The following is a 22,885-nucleotide window of genomic DNA, read 5'->3' as shown; positions in this document are numbered from 1 at the left end:
ATTCAAAATTGCGACTGCCTGGTCACAATATATCTAGAATTACAACAAAAACAGTAAAATTATTTCCTGAAAACACTTTAAGAAGCAAGAAATAAGCAATGTAGCACCATAATCTTACATCAGCACTGGCTAGTTTCACAGTTTCATCTGAGTTTTGGGAGCCTGCATTGGAAATCAGAGCCAAAATGGCAGCCACTGCATTGCAATATTTCTTGTATTACAGCTAAACAGTAAGCTAAAATATGTTTCTGAAAACATTTTAGCATGCATCTGTTGTGGTCTGAGATGCTGGTGCTCCACTGCGACTTCCAGAGGAAGTATACATCATATATATAACGAACTATGTTAATATTAATAAACATACACATGATCCACCTGTCCCACATTCGATCAACACTTCCAATACTTGTCCCCATGTGATTTCAAATTGACTTAATTGGTTCTTTTAAATGGCTATTGTCTTTTCCATATTCAAATAACAACACATTTCATTTTTCAAGTGTGTAGTGTAGGAGAGTATGTGGAATTCCAGTGTAAAAGTCTTAAAACATTGGTTGATTTCAGTTCATTTTTTCTGACTTTTTATACGTTCACATTCGCACATTTTGTCTTTATTTACCAACTTTCAAACTTGTCCTCACCTCGCACGCATCCCATCTCTTTTACTATTTATACACACAAATACAGCAGAATAAAATCCAAGAAACAAAAATATAATAGTCTTTTTTTATATGTAAAGTGATTGGTGATAGTTTTCATGCTTTTTTTCATTTAAAATTTATGTATGCATATAAATCTGTGAAAATATGAATCATTTCAAACATTTACTTTAAAACATTTATACACATATATGAGGTTCTACTGTATGTGAAAGCCCTACATCAGCACTTTCCACTGGTTTTCTCATCTTGTCTCTATGTGATACATAAATAAAGATATGTTAGTAAAACATGCTCAGTGTATTCACTGATGATTAGACGACCTCCAGAGCAGTTTCATTAATACAATTGAAGAAAAAAGAGCAATGCAACTACACCAATATCTCACTGTCAAATATACAAATGGATGGCTTAAATTTCTCCCACAATATCTCTGATATACAATGTTTTATATCAAATCTTCAGATTTTTTTTAAATCTCACACAATTTACTAGTAAATACACAAACTGCAGCTTTCAGTGGTATGCACAGTACATTATACATATTCTTTTTGGCTCAAATGAATATTAATAAGAAGCACAAATGTGGAGGTTAACAGCCAACATATTGCCAACATATTTTCATGCTCTGTGTGTTAAATATCGTTAGCCCGTCATCCATCTCTGTGATGACCTTTCTACAGCAGCACTCAGCTGTTAAGAAGACAGTCAGAGGACAGCAACATCTGGCGCTGCTACCACAGATGTCAAAAACCTGGTGAGGGCTGGGCTGACCATGACGTAATGCATGCGGGAAGGAAAAACAACACATCCCTCGACTGAACCGTATAATGCTGTTTTTCCTCATTATCAAACATGAGCAATCAATGGAAAAATGGCAGGAATAGAAAAACCCCTCCTGATTGCACAGGTTCAAACAGATGGGATCTGTGGGTGTGAAGTGGCCAATCACTAAAATCGATGGATGTGTGCGAGCACATTTGTCTTATTTGTGTGCAGCATACCACAAAAGAAGAAGAGGGAAGCATCCTTTATTTTCAGACTAACCATGTCATAGAGCACATTACATGTTGTTAGGTGTTACTGATGCAAACGGCACCGCTGAGCATTCTGGTTGTTGTTTTCATGGCTTCATCATCAACAGTTGTTACATTATATTGTGAGAATTCCCTTATGGACACCCACAAGACTGAAAAAAAAAACACAAACTGACACAATGAACGCAAAGCATCTCCTCATGCTGTAGTGTATGTGGGATGTAACACTGTCTGCTGCTCACAAGGAGCAGAAAAGTTAACTTTTGAAACAACTGAATCAAAACAGTGATGACCTCCAGCTGGCATAAACACTCTCTGTTTGTCTGGCTGAATGTGAAGCATTTCCCTCTGACTGCTCAACCTTCCAGGAGTCAAATTTGATTCATACGTAGATATATTTAAACCATTTCTTTAACTGGACCAGTGCATACATCTGGTAGGCAGGGCAGAAACATTTGCACACTAGTTCAACCTGCAAGTGATTTGTTTAGTTAATTATACATGCCCAGGCATCCAGGGTAAATAGGACTCCAAGTAAGAAGGCACAATATTTGATTTCTGCCGATATATGCCAATATTTTCCAGCTCATTTTGGCTCATTCTGTCGACCTTTATCATGACAATCCACTGACATAAAACAAAATGAATTTCAAAATGTACATATTCACTGAACAAAATAAGAAAGTTACTCCTGCAACCCTGTCTCCTAGAAATTCTGTTTACTATTTTTTTTTTTTTTTTTTTTTTAATAATAACGTTGTGGTGACAACATAATCCCTGCCTGGACTGTGTTCGCAGATGATGTCTCTTTGAAACAAAGATCTATATAATGTGCTGGAGGAGGACTCCTACAACAAAACTGCTTTGGTTAAGGTTTGGGGAAAAAAAACATCAGAACTCAAAAGGCTGTATCTAGGACCAGTGTTTTACTTGTCTTTTCAGGGTTGTACAAACACATGTTGTTACATGACGGACTCCACAGAAGAGGACCCGTACCTTCTGTAGATATAAACGGCTTTTCATGTGATTACACAGCAAAAGAAAAAAACTTGATGACACGATTGTTATATTCCATTTCTGCCATATTCTGCCACTTAAAGCCTGGACCTGTAACCCCAGCATCAGTTTTTGCAACTTGCTAGGCATTTTAATTGACAACATTTTCTAATTTTAAATTAATTAAAGTGCCATTTTATAATTTAAGTGTCTTCTTAACAGACTGTCATGTCGGTACAAGTGTTCCTTTTGAGCAGATACCCATGTTTCTTTTTAAAGCCTTTCACAACCGGTATTATCGTCCCTAGCTGCAGCAAAAAATTAAAATAATAGTAGCCAGTTCATTTTTGGAGATCAACTAATCATTGCAGCTCGAGTTGTAAATATGCTGCAGTTGATGCATTTAAATGGCTACATTTACATGTTGAAATGCAGGCAGTGAAAATCAATTACGTGTAACATAGATGTCTGAAAGACAAATTTTCAAGACATCTGCTGCCGGGGGGGTATAATCTCTAATATCTATAATTTAATCTAATCTAATCAAACAAATCTATAGAATCTTAAAGCACGTCACACATTACTATGGAAAAAAACAATGTGGGAAGTTAGAGATTGGTAGTTACAAAGATTTTAAAACAGGCTAGGCAACATACGAAGTAAATGAAAAACAACAAACAAAAGTAAGAAAATATGATGATAGGCATCTCCAATATGGTTTTATTCGATTGCGCAGGCAGCTGGAAAGTTTTATCTGCCTGCAGTGTCTTGCCAATGAGACATTTATGCCTTACAATTGTGTTTTATTCAGCCGATGAAAACAGAGAGTGAAAAACAACTTTCTCTTGATATCTGTCTGTGTATGTTCTGAGATGCACTTCAAATTAGCCTTTTTCCCTTGACATGACGAGGCTTTGATATTTTGTTCAGTTTTATTTGCACCTAACTGAACTGCTGTCAATTGCATTGATTTAGGTGTGTTCTGTTGAGATACTGCAAGTGTTTTAATATATATCTCATGTTTCTTCCCACTTAACTATAAAAGACTGGACTATAAAATAGACTATAAAAGTGTAAAAAAAAAAAAAAAGGCTACAAATTATTTCAAGGGACATACGCTGTAAACCCTAGTAAGTCAACAAAACACAGAAAAATTGAGGCAATCAGTTGCCATAATGTTCTTGTGCTCGTAAACTCAAAAGTTGGAGGTTATCAGAGCTTAAATATTTGGAGTTACAGTTAAATTAAAATTATTAATTAAGCCAACTGTAATATTTTCAGTAATTACAAGTAAAAAATTGTATCCAGTCCAATAAATTGCAATATGTCAACAGAAATTAATACATTTTAAGTATAAAAACGCATTATTTCATGTTCAATATAGTAATAAAGAAAACAGCTTTTTTACTCACTTAAAATATTTGTGTTTGAAGGACCTTTTTAGTGACCTTATTTGCCTCATTAATCAAAAAACATGAACACAAAAGAAAGAAATTTCTCATGACACTCAACATTTTTAGTTAGTAGAAGCAAATTTTACATTTTCATTGCTTACTACAAATAATTAATTTGAGCATTCGTTTTTGCAGTGTACATGAGGGGGTCACTGGTAAATTTTGACTTGTAGAGAGTCCTAGGGTGAAAAGACATGGAGAACCTCTGATCTAGATATCTTTTTACCTGCACATTAGTAAACCAGCTCATAATGAGTGGAATGAAATCTGATCTCTGTCTCTCTTTGGCCATTTGCTTAATCCTGATGTCAGTCTACAGGACGACACTTCAGCTGCCTTCCCTCTCTTTCGGTCTTCCTTACCCTCCTCTGTCCACTCCAACTTGTCCCTCTGTCTGCCCAGCAACTTGCCCACACATCCATGTGTCTCGGTGTCAGTCTGCATGCCTGTCAGTTTGCATGAGCGTCTTCTGTCCTGGCTGTCTGGTGTACGGTGTCTGGGAGGCAGGAAAGACCACGGGGGAATACACTACTCCCATATCAACGTCTGATACAGGCAAAGTGGCCCCCGATGGACACAACACTAGAATATTCAGGTGTTAGCTGTGTCTGATGACAAAGAAGCACAGTCTTTGACACAACCGATGACTTTCATAACAAAATACGTTGTTCTATAAGCAGACAAAGACAAAAACTCAGCCCCTGTCTTAGCTATTTTCATCCCACCCCAGCGGTACAGTACATCCTGCACGTACAGTGACATACAAGTAAAAACAAGGTACACTACAACTTCCTAACCCTGACTCTCCTCCTTTCTGTCGGTGTTGAACAGCAGCGCTGAGACTGACACCACTGGAGGGTATTCAGACATAGAGCAGAAAGGAACTGCCTTCCCACTTATTTCTCTCAAATGTAGCATTCCCAGAATAAATCCAGACATCTTCAGCCAGTGAGCTATGAGGTGGCAAAGGCCTCAGCATGCTAACTCCCCCTCACTTGCCAATTTTACGCTCCTCTTTGAGCTGCCATGAGCTTTCAATGGAAACCGTCAACACCCTTAAAATAAGCACACTGCTGCTGGACTGCACTTGTGTACCGACGCGTATGCGCTCTCAGGCTCGTGAGCGCACACACATGCATATAACCTTTCAATACAAAACGCAGGAAAACAAAGCTGAGATATTTCATCCAGTCTTTCTACCCACATGTGTGCGAAGTGCTGAAACGCAGACAAACTGACCGCAAGACACTTTAAATAAGACGTCATGCCCCTTTGGAGACTGTACACTGAGTGTAACAGCCACGGCAGACGGGGATGTGCCGCTCTGTCTTTGATTGGAGGGGAATGTGACACTCAGGGGCTGTTTGAGCTACAGCTGAGGCTCACTGTGGATGAGCTTCTCTTCTGGCACAGGTGCTGCCCAAGTCGCTCTAAATATGCATTAAAGGGATGGTTCGGATTATTCGAAGTGGGGTTGTATGAGGTCCTTGTCAACATTTATTGTATTACCAGCAGTATATGGTGGATCAGTGTGTCCCCATAAAGGAGAACCAGCATGGAAGCTAAGCAGTGTACTGCTGTAGACAGACTCAGATGCAAAGCATATTTTAGCCACCCAAAAATTTGAGTGTGCATTACATTTAGAATATTTTCACCACTTTACCTTGCCATCAGACTGCCTTTTCCAACTGGAAACCGCCATTACATAAGCTAAATATCTCTCTCTCCAAACCAACCAAACTCCACCGGTGAAATTCAGTCATTTTAGCTCACAGAACACAGACGTTGCTGGTCTACAGCGGCCTTGATATGTTCATTTGGAGTTTCAAAGGGATACTGAACAGATAAATAAACAAATTAAGGCAGCGGCAGACAAGCAACTCACATGTCGGTGAAGATAAAATTACCGATTCCATCCGAGCTTGGTTGGTTTGGAGACGGGGATATTTGGCAGCAATTTCCTGTCAATAAGACTGTCTGATGGCAAAGTTAAGAAGTGAAAACACTGTAAATACAGCTTTACAGTTGTAACGATACAAGGATTTTAAGCTTCAGTACAATACTCTATACCTGTCTTGATACCACGGCAAAAAGAAAAAAGTCCAAGGCACACAAAATAGATTATAACATAAAGATATTGAAGCACTGGTTTTGCTGTCTTGAATGAGCACCTAGATCATTTTTTTACAGCTTCAATACTTTATTAAAGGATATTGTATAATTTTATTCATGTGGTATCAAAAAAGTATTGAAGTATCAATACTTTTGACAACCTTTTATAGTGTACACTTAAATTAATATTGATTTTTTTTAGGTGGGGCTTTTTAAGTGGCTAAAATACCTTTTTGTCTCTGATCCTGTCCATAGCAGTACATTACTTAGCTTCTGTGCTGGTGCTCATGTCTACTTCTCTAAACTGAGGATGTGTCGACCACCATCTACTGCAGGTAATACACCAACTATCGATAATTTCCTCATACAGCTCACTGCAAATAATCCAAACTATCCCTTTAAGAGCATCTGGGGGGAGCAGACCTTTCTCTTTCTGAAGCCTTGTTTAAAGACAATGAAAATGTAATTGACAATATTACATCATCTACTCATTACTGACATTTGTGGATTTACTGCTGACTCCCTGCTCTCCACTCTGTCTCCTGACACAGCACATCGTCCATGAATCTCACCCTCTGACATTTAGCTTGTGCTGATGACATCACGCTCACTGACAGCGCGGCCCAGGCTGTATTCTCTGATCTAATCACCTGCTGAACAAGAGCTGTTGACTTAATAACAAAGCCATTTGAGACAACTACTAGACTGCTAATGGGAAACGTATGAGTGCGTGAGGACAAATAAAAAGCGGGCAGAATTGACAATGTTGTACGCCTGTCAGAGCTCTGTACAGGAGGGGATACTGTGGTACCGCAGCAAATCACGTTTGAGGCAAGAAAGTTACAGGTTGCAGGTCTCTGTGATCAGATTAAATGAGAATACTGGTCTCATTTTCTATCAAGGTATATTTTACATTTTGTCTGTTCCCAGCTCACGCTTAAAGACTAAAGGGGACAGAGAGTTTGCTGTTTGAGCATCTCAGCTGCAGAGCGACGGACCTGACGAACTCTGGCCTGCTACATCAGTATTTTCACTTTTGAGGACTTATTTACATTGAAAGACTTTCTTACAATTTTTCCTCTTTACTGCTGACTTACACTGTACTGTGCTGTTAACGCTCAAGTATTGCACTGTTTCATGTATTTGAAGTTTTATTGCACAAATTGTTTTTATATTTTATCCTTGAAATGTTATTCATGGCTTTGATTGATTTCATTGATGATTTTTGAATTACATCCCTCTTTAATTCTTTATGCCTGTTTGTTTATTCATACATTACTGTGTATTTTATTTTTGTGTTACATATGTCAAGCACTTTGTAACAGTGGTTTTGTTTAGTGCTATACAAATAAACATTATTATTATTATAATTATTATTATTATTATAATTATTATTATTATTATTATTATTATTGTCAGCTATGTTGTAATGCATTAATGCTTAGCTGTTTTAAGTCATTCTTAAAATATAATTTTTATAGTATCAGAATTAGCACTGTAAGGCAATGGTTCTAAAATAGGAGTTTTCAGATTGGTTCATTTAAAATAACATTTATTAATTTTATTTTGTTTTTTACAAAGGTCCTGGCACTGGGGGTCTCTCTCACATTTTAACAATAACACAAGTCAATCTTTGATGACATCATCAAGTAGTGTGGGATGATGGGAGTTGTTGTCTTCATTGCTAAACATCCAGCGCTGATGAAAATCTATCTGATGTGACTCATACAAAAGTCATGTTTACAGATTAGGTAATTTAATGATGTTTTATTTTATTTTATCATGTAGTCGTGATCAGCAACTTCCTTCCTCACTCTCTGGAAGTTACAGACTAATTATAATTATTAAGTTACTAATATTAGTTATTTAGTTATTTAAGTTACCTTAAATAAATTATGGATTTGCCTGGGTTTGACCATTATTGATAATGTAAGTACACATCTCAAGAAAGTATATGACATGGGTCTAGCATTTTTTAATGTAGAAATGTTACATATATTTTAGCTTTAAATCTAAAATAGTTCATAGATCATCTTCTAAACTAACAATCAATAGCTCTTGACAAACATATATAAAAATCTTATTCCCACCAACTGACTCTCTACAGGGACATACATGATGGTCCCTGGGATATTTTCTATCTTGTAAGGGGTCCTTGGCTGAGAATAAATTGAGGACCTCTGCAGTAAGGAACATGAATAAGGCCATTAGGTTTATAAAGCGATATCAGAGGAATATTACAAGGATTATTTTGTCATAATTTTTTCTTTTTCATAAGATGGGTTGTCAAGTGGTCAAGGTTTTATTCATGCTTTCTATGTGGGTAGATGTACAGATGCTGCACACTTTGGCATGAATGTCTCCTGCCTTTCCCATGGCGATCTCATGCCATAGACCTTCAGGATGTCTGTGACACTGAAAAAACTTTCAGCTCTCTAAAGTGGCACTGCATATCTGTTCATATAATGTCACATTTCATCTGTTTCGCGCCCTCAGTGCACCTGTTGTTTTGGCAATTAATAAGACCCTGAGCGTTAATGTATTCCATTTGTATTTGATGAATGAGCCAGGTTTAGTACAACATAATCAACATTTCTGCAAAGTTAAAACTTCATGTTGACACCAATGGACTAGTTTTTGTTTTTCCACACTGTTTACTACAATGACAAACTTTAAAAAACACTGATATGATCTTTGAATAATATTCATTGGTGTAATATTGTCATACTGTACAAGTAAATTTAGTTGCAAGCAGAGATTAGCCCTCTCATTTTTGGTCTGAAAAATGGGAAAATGCTTGACAGACACATTAAATAAATTAAAGAAAAATGTGTGCAAGGTAATTACAGCACATACAATTACTAACGTCAATAATCAGACTGCTATTATACTTGGTACTTGGAGCGTTGGCAGGTTTATGGTACCCTGGAGTTTCTTTCATATGAGGTGGCTACTGGCAATAGAAGACTGTGACGTTACGAGCAGCATGATGACCTATATCAACATCAACAGTCATGAATATTCAAGCCCCCTTGGGTTTGGCATCACTGGTGTGAACGACTGGTATTAGGCTAACTGCCATGACAACATCAATTGCAAATCATAAATTAAAATTAAATTCCTTTCTGTTGCAGACATTGAGTTGTACCACCTACATAGCGAGCTGACACATTTCACCATTTTGGTGAATCATCGACGGAGACAAATGAAGCCTCTCATTAATTTGCAGTTGAACAATGCAACACTGAAAAACAACATGCTGATATTCAGACGCACCAGTCTGATTCTCGACTTGTGAGAAAATCTTTTTTTTTTTCAGTCACAGTGGTCTACCTGCATATGATTCCTTCAGTTTACACAGACGTACATGCCATAATTTTTGAATGTTTAACTTATTTACTGGCACAGAAGTAATATATGCTTCTGATTTTTGTCAGTCATTTCATGATTACATGGTTACCATGTATCTTTCAATTGTTTTAAATTTTTTGATGTGCTTTCCTTTGTAGTCCAGGTAGGCAGTGATTTGCATTTGGTCAAACACCAGTCTCAACTAACTCAATGGCAACATAATTCTGACAACAAATAAAACCAGACATGATCTTCTCTGTGATGGACTTCCTGACACAAGCCAACAAGTCCTTCAAATTAAACAACAAAATAGGTTGTTTGCCTTTAGAACACATTTTCTGATACGACCCCCCTGTCAGCAGGATGACAATATTTGACTGTGCCTTACAAAACTGTTTCAAATCGCTGTTAAATAACAGATGAGTTTTATGATGTGACAATGATTATAATTATTGTTTGGTTTAAGCAGTAAGCTAAAAAAAAAAAAAACTTTGTTTGCTTAGAGAAGCATCATGGTTTGGGTTTAAATTATTTCATTAAAGTTAGAGGTTCTATGTTGTCTTGGTACAACAATAAAAATGTGGTCAAGGTTTGGGAAAATCATGGCTATTGTTAAAAGAAATGGTTGTCTGTCAGTCAAGTCCAGCATCCTATTAAAGGGACAGTTCACCCCCAAATTTAAAATGCTCTGCTACTCTGCTCATGGACAAGAGGCACAGGCTTGTGACAAAAAGGAAAGTAAACATTAATGGGATCCTCCTCAGTTGTGCTGTAACCTTTTGTCCATGAGTAGATGCACGCTTCCTTCTGTTGGTTTGGTAGAAGGAAAATAATACCTCCATGAAACTGCTCACAACAAGGTCTGAAGATTACTTTGAGTGGCTGGATCCTTTTCTTTTTTGGCACAAGCTGAGTGCCATCTAGTCCATTATATTTAAGAGAAGGAAGACATCACTCCTGCCAAAACTCTGCAACTCACAGCAAAACAATCAGGATGGATAAATAGCACCACAGGTCAGAGGAAAAATATGTATTTTATTTAGGAATGAACTGTCCCTTTAATCCACCTAATCTGTAGAATAATGTGACCTCCTAGGAACCCTCAAGCTTAAGAAGAGAAGATAAAACATGGTAGGACTTGCAGCAAAAATATGGAATTGTCCAGTCAATCTTAAAGCTCCATCAAAATCCATTAACTGAGCTCAGCGAAGCTAACATACATGTTACATTCAAAATGCCATCACACTTTCCTGTGTTTGTGTGTTCCCTAAAAACTCCAGTAACCCGACTATCCCTTTAAGGAGCATTTCACTGTGGATGGCCAAAGTCAGCACATGGGGATTGAACGACCAACAGTTCAGCCTACAAACTCGGGGCCAAGCTGTCACCCTCAATCAGCATCAGAAAGAGAAAGAAGTAAAGCCATTAGCAGTTTGAAGCGCAGATCCAGTTTGTGTCAATTAGACCAGAGGCCTCTCCACTGGTTCATGTTCACACTGTGTTACATACGTATTTATCAATCGATTACGTAATGCCAAAGTGACACTATTATCCATTGATTACAAAAGTTTATTTCCTTTGAGATGGAACATCTGCTGGAATTGATTTCATGATTGGTCGTTCTGTCATCACAGCCAGGGATAGTTAGGCCACCGAGTGTGACTGAGGTAACAGACAGGAAGTTTGGAGGGGCCGTTTAGATGAGCATGAGTGTCACCGGAGAGAAGGACAGCGGCAGTGAAAAGAGTGGGGGGGGGGGGCTGCATGTGCCACACTGACACCTGGTGCTCCAGATGACAGCTCTGTGGCCAGATGGACCTTGTTACATGCACGCACATACACAAACATACCCACGCATGTACACTTACACGCAAACACATACTGTACGCATATTTACAATTACTGCCACTCTGCCTGCACACACATTTTTGCATCACTTTATGATTACAACATATGCACAAGTAAGCACGAGGAGGACGTGACCAAACAGAAATTGCTCCACCGATGGGAATGCATTGCGCACCACTTTACAATCAGACAACCCTTATAAATGGTTTATAATTAGGTTATTAATTAAGTTGTAAAAACTCAATATTATAAGTCATTAATAAGCAGTTACTAACAAGTTATATCACAGTTTTCATACATCAGTCATCTATCTGGCGAGATCCTGTTACTGCTTACTACCAATTAATAAAAAAATTAATTTGATGAAACTTTTTGACTATTAAATGAGTAACGCCCTAATGTTTAAAAATGAGTACTGAAGTCCAAACAGTAAGTTGAAGCCAAAGACGGTATATTCGATAGGTCAAATCCCTATTTAATATAAGATCTATGGATCTACAATCTCTGTAAAGATAAATGTGTTATCCTGAAAACAGACAGAGATCAGTGACTGCATGCCAGACTCCATTAATTTATTGCTTAATTTAACCATGATCAACATCTCCTCCTTCTAAAAGATCATTAATGATTTCTTTCGACTCATAAACAAACAATTACTCATTCTGCAAACATTTAGCATTAATTTTAACTCTAATAATCATGAAATTGACAAACAAGAATTTCAACTTGCATGTTTCCTTAATCTATGATGCTATATCATTTTCTGATTTAGTACAGTAAATATAAATCATATTTGTACTTTAAGATAAACTGGCGCTGGTTAAATGTTAGCAACTTATTAACAAATATGTGATGAAACTGACAGGTATAAATGCAGCTGATGGAGAAGACAGGCTCAGTAAGCAATAAGATCTGAGGCTTAACAGTATAGATAAATGTGGGCTCACTATTTAACAAGCAACAGGTCACTGTTGCCCTTTCTATCTTGTAACAGATTATTAACGATTAATTAAATGTTAATAACCTAATTATAACATAATTATAAACCAATATTAAATAATTTATATGTATAGTCATCTTACTGTACAGTGGGATCACACATTGTGTAGTTCAGTGTGAAAAAACACAAACAGTCTTGTGTTTTAGTGAATAAGCTTTACAACTGAATGATTGGGTGAGTGCATGGTTCTGGTGGACAGATTAAAGAGACCCCATGGTGCATGCTTACCCTGCACATACCCACCACACTCCTCACCACCTGTCATTTCCCTGCTTGTGGAGCCATCACCCCACCAAAAAGCCCCCCTTTATTACTTCCCTTAAAGGGGAATGCCATTCAGGTAGAAACCAAAGGATCTTTTTTTGTGTGCTTTCAGGTGTGAAGCTGAAATTAGTTTGGGTTGTGTTGTTGTCTCAAGTATTCTTTTAAGCAATTTTCCAGTTCTTTGTCATGGATCAACTCCAAATTTTAGATCTCACAAAGACAAACCTATGCCACAGCTCTCACCTAGACACAATGGTTAAAGGGATCATTTGAATTATTTTAAGTGGGGTTGTAAAAGGTACTTACTGATGGTCACTGTATTACTTAGTTGATGCCAGTCGGCACACAACCAGTTTGGAGAAAAGGAACACCAGCATGGGTCCCACCTAAAACAATCTATATCAATTTAAGTGTATGCAATACTTGGATGATTTTCACCACTTTACTTTTCTGTCAGACAGCCTTTTCTTACAAGAAACTGTTGTTATATAAGACAAATATTGCTGTGTCAAAACCAAACAATCTCCAAAACCATAAAAAACAGTAAATTTATCTCACATAATATGGGAGCTGCTGTTGTCTGTTGGTTTGTTTGTGTTATTGTGGGACACACAATAACACAAACCCACCAACAGACCAGTGAAACTGATTTCACCTATGTACTTTGGTTGGTCTGGAGAGAGCAATATTTGGCTTATATAACCGTGGCTTCCCATCAGAAAAGGCTGCCTGATGGCAAATTACAGCAGTGAAAATATTATAATATAGACCACATAAAATGATACGAATTTCCCTTTAATTCACCTAAACATTGCCTGCGCATTGAAGCCCTGTAGTAACTTTTAGGATAAAAACCTTTTCAGCATATTTTTGGGGGGAAACCTAAAGAATGGCCCACAAAGCAATGGCACATCATAACCAACTCCGTCTTACCTCCAGAGCAGCAGAGGGCTTCTTCTTCAGTTCCTCACATTTGCGAAACTTGCAGATCTGGTGGCCTGTTTTGCGATTCCGGCAGCTGCTGCACTGCTCGCAGTTAATCCGCCGTCGGCAAGGTGGGCACATGCCGCAACGTTTTCGCTTCTTTTTACCGGAGTTGATAGCAGAGGCCAGCTCGCTTTGCGCCGGGTACTCGGCCAGGCCGGCCATGTGTAGCGCGCTGTCCGCCAGAAACACTCCAGCCGGCGTCATGATGAAAAGCCCCGGGTTGAAGGGGAAACCACCCCCTACTCCATATGGGAAGTCAACAGGACCACCTACGGCGTCCGTGACAGACGTACCCTCCAAGTCGCTAGCCCCCGAGCCTGTGTCTCCACCGCCAACTCCCACTCCCATGCCCCCAGGCAGGAGCATGTGCTCCATACCGGCCCGCTTTAACAGTGCTGCTGCCTGGGCAAAGTGCAGCAGGCCATTCTGTCCCTCCAGAACCTGTTCTAGGGTCCGGTCCAACTTGGCCGCCGTCAGTGCTGAGACAGTGGGCTGGGGCTGCGGGGGCGGCTGAGGCTTGGCCGAGTGGCTCTTAGTCTCACTGGTGTTCGTGTGTCCATTGGTGGTGGCGGAGGAGACGGCTGTGTACTGGGAGAGGGTACGGGAGTTCTTAAGGCTCTTGCTGAGCGGCTCGCTGATGATGCCACTGCGGTTCCTGCGTTCTATGACAGGAGAGTCCTGTTTGCAGCTACTCCGCTCCTGGTCCTCTGTCCGGCCCCCCTCAGACAGCCCGCTAGACATGGTCCAGAGCGTACGTGCCTGGGTTGGGGGTGAGGGTGGAAAGGGGGCAGGGGTGAGCGAGGAGGGGGAGAGCAGAGACCTTTTCTCGGTCCGTTCTGTGCCCCGGTGAGAGTGGTTCCTCACCTCTATGGACCAATCAGCCAGCCGACAACAGGCAGGCCCCGGAGCCTTCTGCCCGCTCTACAGCTCAGCCCTCATCCACGTTCTTCCATGGGCTATCTGGAAACTTTACACAGGGAGAGAAGAGAAGAGAAATAACTGATCACTGATCAATTCGCCAAAACACTGAAACACTTGGACAAATGCAAGAAGAACTAAAACAGTATCTCAAACGGGAAGTAATTTTTTTGGCCTCTTGGGTTCAACAGAAACAGAAGATGTGAAAACAGTACTGGCATATCATCACCTTTTTTGCAAACACCTGCCCTCTCTCTCCCCTTCCAAGCTTGTAGGAGAACCTAAAGGCCACAAAACTCACGAAAAACACGAAAGCCTTTATCTAGAGCCAATGTTTGGTTTTTCCGTTCTGGGCTACTGTAGAAACATGGTGGTGGAAGAGGACCCACAACCAGAGGTAATGAAAACAAAATAAATCCTATTTTCAGTTTTGATTGAACACAAATAAAAGCATACTTAAGAATATTATATTTTATTTCTGCCATATTCTACCAATGAATACCTGTTACACACCTCTTACACATTGGCCCTTTAAGTACATAATGTAATCTTGTTTAGTTACATTCTTACAGTGCAATGTTGTCATTCGTTTGGAGTTGGGTTTCTGGCCATCTGACAAAAGCAAGTCCAAGTCCTCTTTTAACTCAGTTTTTGGTCTCTACTGCCTGTTGAGGGAAATATGTGGTTCTTTAACTGTTAAACGCTCCACTATGTTCCCCAGCGTGTCACTCACTGTGTTTGGTGCTAAGCAAGTACTGTACAGTGGGTTTCTAGCTGCCTAAACAATGCTGCAAGAGTGAGAGTGAAACTCAAGAATAAAAGGGCCAGGCAGTTAAACAATGAGCTTGAACACACTAAAAAGCCCTGTAAAGCCGAGGGGTGCTGCAGATTCAGGTGATAATTCTTTGTAGGTTCATCACTACGATAGACCCCTTTCACATTATGTTAAATTGTTCATTATGTCATTGTGAAAAATCGGCTATAGCCTCTTTAAAGATATTAAATTCAGATGCCTAAGGAAGACTAACAGCCCAAGATTGGAGTCACTACATTAGCAGACTTAACAAACCCAACATCCTGATCCAGGCTGATAATTTGACAAAATGATACATATAATAATGTTGCATAATTAAAAAAAAATAAATGAAAATTTTAATTAAATTAAAATTATGCAAACAATTGTTTTGAAGGACAAACTCCTGAAGTTGGATATTCAATTAAAATTCAATCACGTTTATGTATATACATGTATATATATGTATATATATTTCACACAGTTTATGCTGTAATTACAGAGGTATAGGCTGTTTTATGCAAAACTCTCTGTCTTAATCTTACCTTACCTCTCTACCTGATTGCCCATGGTGAACTCTTTGACCTGCCTATTAATCTATTGGTCAGTGATTATTTCTGTATTTTAAAGTGAAGTTTGTCATTTGTGAAATCTATTTCATGAGTATTTATCTGTCCCCTTTAAACACAAAAAAACCCTGATTTGAGACCAACCTTATTTGGACTGAATCCTTCATAAATAAATTGTTTTGCCCTGGGAGCAGTTCAGTCATTTAAGAAATGTTACATGTATTGACCAACAATTACATGCTCATTGATCTGAGTGTATAACCTTGAGATACAGTATGTGAGAAAATAAATATGTCTCTTATTAGACTTTCTGAGACGCTGCTGAAAAATGCAGCCAAAAGCAGGCACAGAACAAAGGAAGTTGATTTTCTCTTCATTAACTTTGGATTTCTTTTGATTGCTATAATTTCACTCCATCAATCAGCTGTTTGGGCAGGAATTATTTTCTATTCTATTAGATTTAAAGACCAAACCTGTAAAGCAATAATAATCTGGCAAAATATTAGATCAAAACTAGTGGTGGGGCTTATGAAGAGGGTTAACTGGGGTAGTAATGGGAGACTCCCCACTGGACAGAGATGTATGCGCCCACCGGCTTTTAGCGTAAGATTCCTGTGACTGCTCATCTATGAAAAGAAAAACTATGCCGCTATTCTCCTGACCTGTCCATGTTCACAAACAAGCCTACCACCTCCCACAGAAAAGCTGAGGAAATGGCCGGGCCAGTCCTTATAAGGGAAACAAAGGGAAAGGGAGGGGAAGAGGATGGAGGGGGGGTGTCTGTGCAGTGTGTGGAAATTGGAAGGCCAGAATTAGTGGGAGGTAAAGCTTCAAAGGCAAGAGCACAGCCCCCACATTCTCACCAGCTCAGGGGGATGTGGCGCCAGCGAACCAGAGCCAGCTCCGCAGCCCCTCAGTCCTATAGTTTCAGTTTCTCCTCCTGACCAGCACGGAGCAGGGTCCGGTTTCCCAAAAGCATCTCAAACTAAATGCATCTCTGCTCAGCTGTGGATGCATGGGAGGTTTTGTGGTCTTACAGAGTATTGGACCTGAAAATTATGTATTTAGTGGTCATTTATGAGTACTTTAATGTTGTCTAAGGCGATTTTTTGGGGGGGTATTAGTGTTACATTGTCTCAGTTGAACTCTACTTGTGCAAAAGCACTATTTCTTGATTAATCACCGCCTGGGAGAATATCCAGCTCTGATCCAACTGCTTCATCAATGCTCTAAATACAGTAAATGTGCTAAAAGACTTGAGTATTCCACATAATTAATGACCTGGCGTATTATCAATAGCTAAAATAAATTAGTTCTCAAGTCGGCTACAAAGCAGTGAAGTTGGCAATCATGGCTCATGAAAACAGATTCAGAAATACCACTCATCAGCTGTAACATTATAATTCAGCCAGGAGATTATTATCTCACCAGCCTTGCAGCAGCTGACCTGCTGATGACACCACTGGTTTTTAAAAAAGGATTTTCTTCTTCTTGAAAAGTCTCTCAGATAGAAAAGACATGCATTTCAACTGCCATTCCTCCAAAGTGTTGATGATCTTGATAGTATGGATGTGACACAATACTTTTCATACAGCGGAGTTGGTTTGCGTCACTCCCAGCAACACCTGCTGTGTGTGACGACAGTGCAGTGACACACACACACACGCACGCACACAGTACTTATTTATTCAGTACGGTATTAATAATTATACAGATGATTTGGATTTAAGGTAAGCACAAGTTTCATTTGTGTTTAAGCTGAAGACATCTAGGGATGTGAATTGATAAGATTTTATTGATACCAATGCCATTATCGATTCCTCTTATTGGTCTGATTTTTTATTGATTCCCTTAATGATTCCTGAACAATTTTCTGTGTGGAAAAAAAGTAGGCCTACAAAGGTTTTCAGTGTTTGTTATGTCTGAGTCTGAAAAGAGTGTAGAAACAGAGTAGAAAAAGGCTCTTCACTATGATGTACGACTTTGAGGTCATTGTTTTGCAACGCACAACTAAACATGGTGGTAATGATAAAAGTAATTGGTCATCTCAGAGGCACACGATTCCGATGGCTTGGACAGTTAAGAAAAAGTTCTCAATTCCCATACTTGGAACATATGACAGTGGGACAGGCATGACTTCAGTCATTAAGACATTTTCAGTGCATTCTATCCTATGTTAATGGGGGAAAAGCAAATTAATCTGATGGCACACAGAGTTAAAGGTCCAGTATGTAAGATTTAGGGGGATTTATTGGCAGAATGGAATATACTGTTAATAGTTAAGTTTTCATTTGTGTATAATTACCTGAAAATGAGATTCACTGTGTTTTCATTACCTAAGAATGAGCTGTTTATATCTACAAAGGGCGCGGGTCCTCTTCTATGGAGGTTTCATGTTGCGCCACTATGTTTCTACAGTAGCTCAGAATAGACAAACCAAACACTGGCTGTAGTGTCACAGCCACCGTAGTTTCTCCTAAATGTTTGCTAGATGAAGGTGCTAGAAGCCACTAAATCCTATACACTGGTCCTTTAAGGTATTTAATGACACCTATCCTATGATTTGTAAAACAGTAAAAAAATTAACTTATTGTAATAATTTCAGTAATACTTATATCTAGACAGTGCTTGAAGAATGTTTAATATGTTTTAAATTCTACATTTTAAGATTTTGAAAGTGGTAAGGACACACATTGTATAAAGAGTGAGAAAAGTCCACAGATAGTCACTGTTTAATGTTATTTTAACCCTAACCATGATTATTTACTAAAGCTAACCAAGTATTTTGTTGCAGAAACCTAAATTGCACCTGACATGGTTCTCAGCAAGTTTTATTTGTGTTAGTGTTACAGGAAGTTGCATATTTAGTTAGTGTTAGTGTTACAGGATGTTGACTGCAGAATGAGAACGATGTTGGGTAATACATAAGTTTCAAAGTTGCATTGGTATCATGAAAAAATTGAAAATTTGTGTCCATGTACACAAATCTAATAGATTTAAGATGGGAGGTGTAAGATTTATGGAGATCTATTGGCAGACTATGGCAGAAATGTAATATTCATAAATATGTTTTTATTTGGACTGTCACAGTTATTAGGGTTTTTCATTCTGGCAGATATTCAGGTTTGCTCAACAGCCCAGTATGCAGAATTACTACCATTCTTTTGTTTATTTTTGCAAATGACTTCATTTATGATAAATTTAGCACTTTGTTTAATGTTATCCATGGTTCTCACTTCACTTATGGTCTCATCTTAACTTTATGGTCTGAGCAAGCTAGCTAGTGGACCATTTCTTTTTCACATGTGGCTGTATCGTTAACTTCAGGCCATGTCTGACAGGTAGATTTACATACAGCAGCAACACAAATACACACATCAGTGGGAGTATCACAGAGCAGAACTGGCTGGTTTCCAGTATAAACTTTGACAAAAAGCAACAAGAAGAAACAGTAAGCGTCATTAAACCTAGATGACGGTGGATGGCTTCAAATGAGGCTTAACATTCACACAGTTTCTCTTGAACGTCCCTCAATATTACAACATTAGCCCAACATCGCCCCATCCTGTGGTAGTGGCCACTACACATTAGCCGCTTAACGTGCTAACGTCAAGTCAGGTTAACCTGCGAAATACATACTGTAACAACATAAACCGTGGCAAAACTTCAATCCATGCTTGAGCCTGAACTGTTATCCTTGAGCTGCTTGCTGAATTTTTTGAACCATTGATTCAATCATTTAACACACACTGAAATGTAAAACAAGAAGGTTAGGGTTTTTTTTGTTTTTGTTTTTTTTTATGAGAATAGGCCTTCATAAATAAAGCCAAGCATTATGAACATACAGAAAAAGCCAACCTTGTCATGGATGGTTTTGTTAACTTACATTGGTCATATAGAGGCATCAGTAATAAATTGAGACTGTCTCATAACCACTTAAAAACTCCTTGTAGTAGCTTTAAATTGTGTGACTATTTCACAAACTGCCATAAGACTGTGCTGCACATTGTGTAACAGATGAATGCAGGGGCACCTATTTTAGCCTCACATTCGCCCTCCTCTGCCTTCCATCTTCCTGACCTATCAGTCACACTCTTTCCATCATCATCAACCCTGAGCAGGGTGTATAGTCTTTGGCTAATCACCCTCCTCGACTTCCAGCGTCATGGCTCTTCAGAATCCCTTCACCACATCATTTACAGGAGAGGTTTATGTCCTCATGTGAACTGTGTCCTAAACTACAGCTGCCTCTGCTACTGAAAGTGTCAGTGCCATACTAATGAAACCAGATATTTGGTGCTCTTTGTCCTTTAAGCATGTTTACTCAGTTTCCTATGATGTTACAGGCTTTAATACTGTGATTCATATTAAAGCCTTACACCTCAAGTTTCTGTGAATTGGCCTGACAAGAGCTCTATAATTACTAGTCACGTATTAGAGCCTGTGAGAGACACATCTCTCTCACCTCAAGCTGTCTCAGCACAAAAATAGGTGTAAATATCAGCTATCTCTGATATTTCCCCGAGTCTTTCTTGTTTTTTGTTAATCTATCTGCACACAACACACTGCACAGGATTAGCGAATGGAGATAAAGATCTGGATATAAATGGTCCAGATGATCAATACGGTCCAACAACTGCGTGTGTGAAGCCTTTCTCGGATCGACCAATGAGCTCAGCCGTGAACCTGCGATCGAAGCATCCACAAAAATAATTGGTGGCCTCTTGTTTCCGTAAATTCAAAACTGCAGCAGGAGCAGTAACTGTGACTTTTTGAACTGTTTCTTTGACACCTGATTGTCATTATAGGCAAAACTGAATCAGTTTTGTAAGTTTTTTTTCACTAAACTCTGAGTGCTGGGCAATTACTCTGGTTTTAACCACCAATAAATTATTTAGTGCATCAAACAAAATATTGACTAGCCTGAGGAGTTATAACATCATGATTTTGATGTGATTATAAATGTTGCTGCACATTCAATGAAGACACTTAGTGAAAATCTTGACATTAATTTGAGTCTGTTTTGTTGAACCAGCTGAGTGATGTTAGCTTTTATCTACACCAGCTGACCTGCAGAGCCTGTGAATCTCAAAACCATGTTTGAATATAGTTAACAAAATGTCACATATATATTAATTTTCAATGAATTAATAGCTTATAACTGAGTCTGGTTTCTCATATACTGTAGCTTCTGTGTGATTGAGCATGTATAACAAATTTTGTGCAAGCAGCCTCATGAAATGCAAAATTGAAAAGACACAGAGTGTCATGTGAGTGTGAAATGTGGTGTTTTTATCCAGATATTCCAGCTCTACAGAATACAGTATTGATCCTTTCAGAGATATTCAGTTTTTTACTGTCTCCGCATTTGCTACTTGACTATGCTGCCTGAAAATCGTTTCACCCCGGCCTGTGTACATGTTTGTTTATATCTAATAATTTGCATGAAACTTACAGCTCAGTATGGGTGACTTGAGACAGACATTTATAAAGGAAAAGTTCAGCCTTTTGGGAAATACTGTTGGCTTTCTTAAAGAGAGTTAGATGAGTACACTGATATCAGTATCAGAGTAAATATGATGCAACAGTCAGCAGACAGATAGCGTAGCTTAGCAGAAAGACTGAAAAAAGGGGAAGTGCTTGCCTGGCTCTGTCCAAAAGTAAAAAAAAGTTCAGCTACCAGCAGCTAGAGCTCACTAATCAACACGTCATATCTTGTCTGTTTATTCCATAGAAAAACTGAAGCGTAAAATAAAAACAGTTTGACATTTAACAGGGAATGATGTGAACTATTTCTTAGCCAGTTACCGTGCAACCAGTTAAGACTCAAGGAAGTTAGGCCTACAGGTCCAAGCTAAGAAATGTCTTCAAATGGGATCGAGTTAAGCATGTTTGCGAGAGGAGTCCATCTGAAAACCCCATTCTTGTTGTACTTCAGCACATGCTCATACCAAAACAGTTGGGTTAGGTTTAGGAAAAGATTGCGTTTGGGTTCACATAATTATGCTATGTATGTCACATGATGGAAGTTAAGGAAGTCACAATGAAAATAACTTTAAACTTTAAATAAGTCAACGCTGAGTTTTGGTTTGCCTTGGGATTCATATTCATGACATCATGACATCACAAGTGTAAATTTCTGAGAGGTACAGGTTCACAAATTGTGACATGTTTGTTGACATTTCCAGAATGATGGAGGCCATGAAAACTCATTTTTTGGTGGACTGTAAATTAATATATTGTTATTTCAGTCATGTACATGAGAAAAATTATAATATTCCTAACAGTGAAATCTTTTCATTATGCCTTTGTACTCCATACATTATATTACCCACAAGATAGCTTGCTAAATGGTTATCCTCTGTTGCTTCTGACAGTTTTAGCGGCCATGTTGTCTTTGCCCCCCTTCTCACTGAACTCTTGCCAATAAAGTTTTATTCTAAAATGTTTCCTTTAAGCCATATGGAACAAACATGGTCAGTATATTATTTATGCCTGATGCAAAGCTGGTCGTAACATCACTTTGTCAAAAATATATCAGAGGTTCAGCATATGAATCACTGGTAAAAATCTGTTGCATACAAATCAAGCAGACATCTATTATTTTGTGTGGAATATTTACAAAAACTGTCAATCTTAAATCATTGTTGAATTAATAGTACTTCAACAGATTACACTCTATTGTTGACAACAATAAAAACATTAGTGCTTCCTATCAGTCATATTGCTGCTGGGTGAATATTGTCAGTACAGTGATACTTGTGTGAGCATGAACAGCTCATTTAACATTCACATGCGGCTCTCAGCTTGTACAGTAATAGCTCCAAAATTTAACAGTCACCTCTAATGGACATTTTTTTAATCTTCTCATGTGCCTGATTTTATACCTTTTTTTTT

The 22,885-nt window shown here is 38.5% G+C and overlaps 1 protein-coding gene across 6 annotated transcripts in view; it reads right to left on the bottom strand.

Moving 5' to 3' along the window:
• The window catches only part of cxxc5a (CXXC finger protein 5a), a 30,857-nt gene that overhangs the window by 5,093 nt on the left and 2,879 nt on the right, over nt 1-22,885 (bottom strand). For all 6 annotated transcript variants that reach the window (XM_084731170.1, XM_084731166.1, XM_084731167.1 and 3 more), the window contains one exon: nt 13,655-14,675. In XM_084731170.1, the coding sequence (XP_084587296.1) occupies nt 13,655-14,449 (795 nt within the window). In that variant the 5' untranslated portion in view covers nt 14,450-14,675. The remainder of the gene's footprint in view (nt 1-13,654; nt 14,676-22,885) is intronic.

Source organism: Lutjanus erythropterus, chromosome 11, assembly GCF_056507025.1.
Source record: "Lutjanus erythropterus isolate fLutEry1 chromosome 11, fLutEry1.hap2, whole genome shotgun sequence".
NCBI classification, from domain to species: Eukaryota; Metazoa; Chordata; class Actinopteri; order Lutjaniformes; family Lutjanidae; genus Lutjanus; species Lutjanus erythropterus.
The sequence above is the reverse complement of the archived record's forward strand: the minus strand, read 5'-3'. Positions and strand labels throughout refer to the sequence as shown.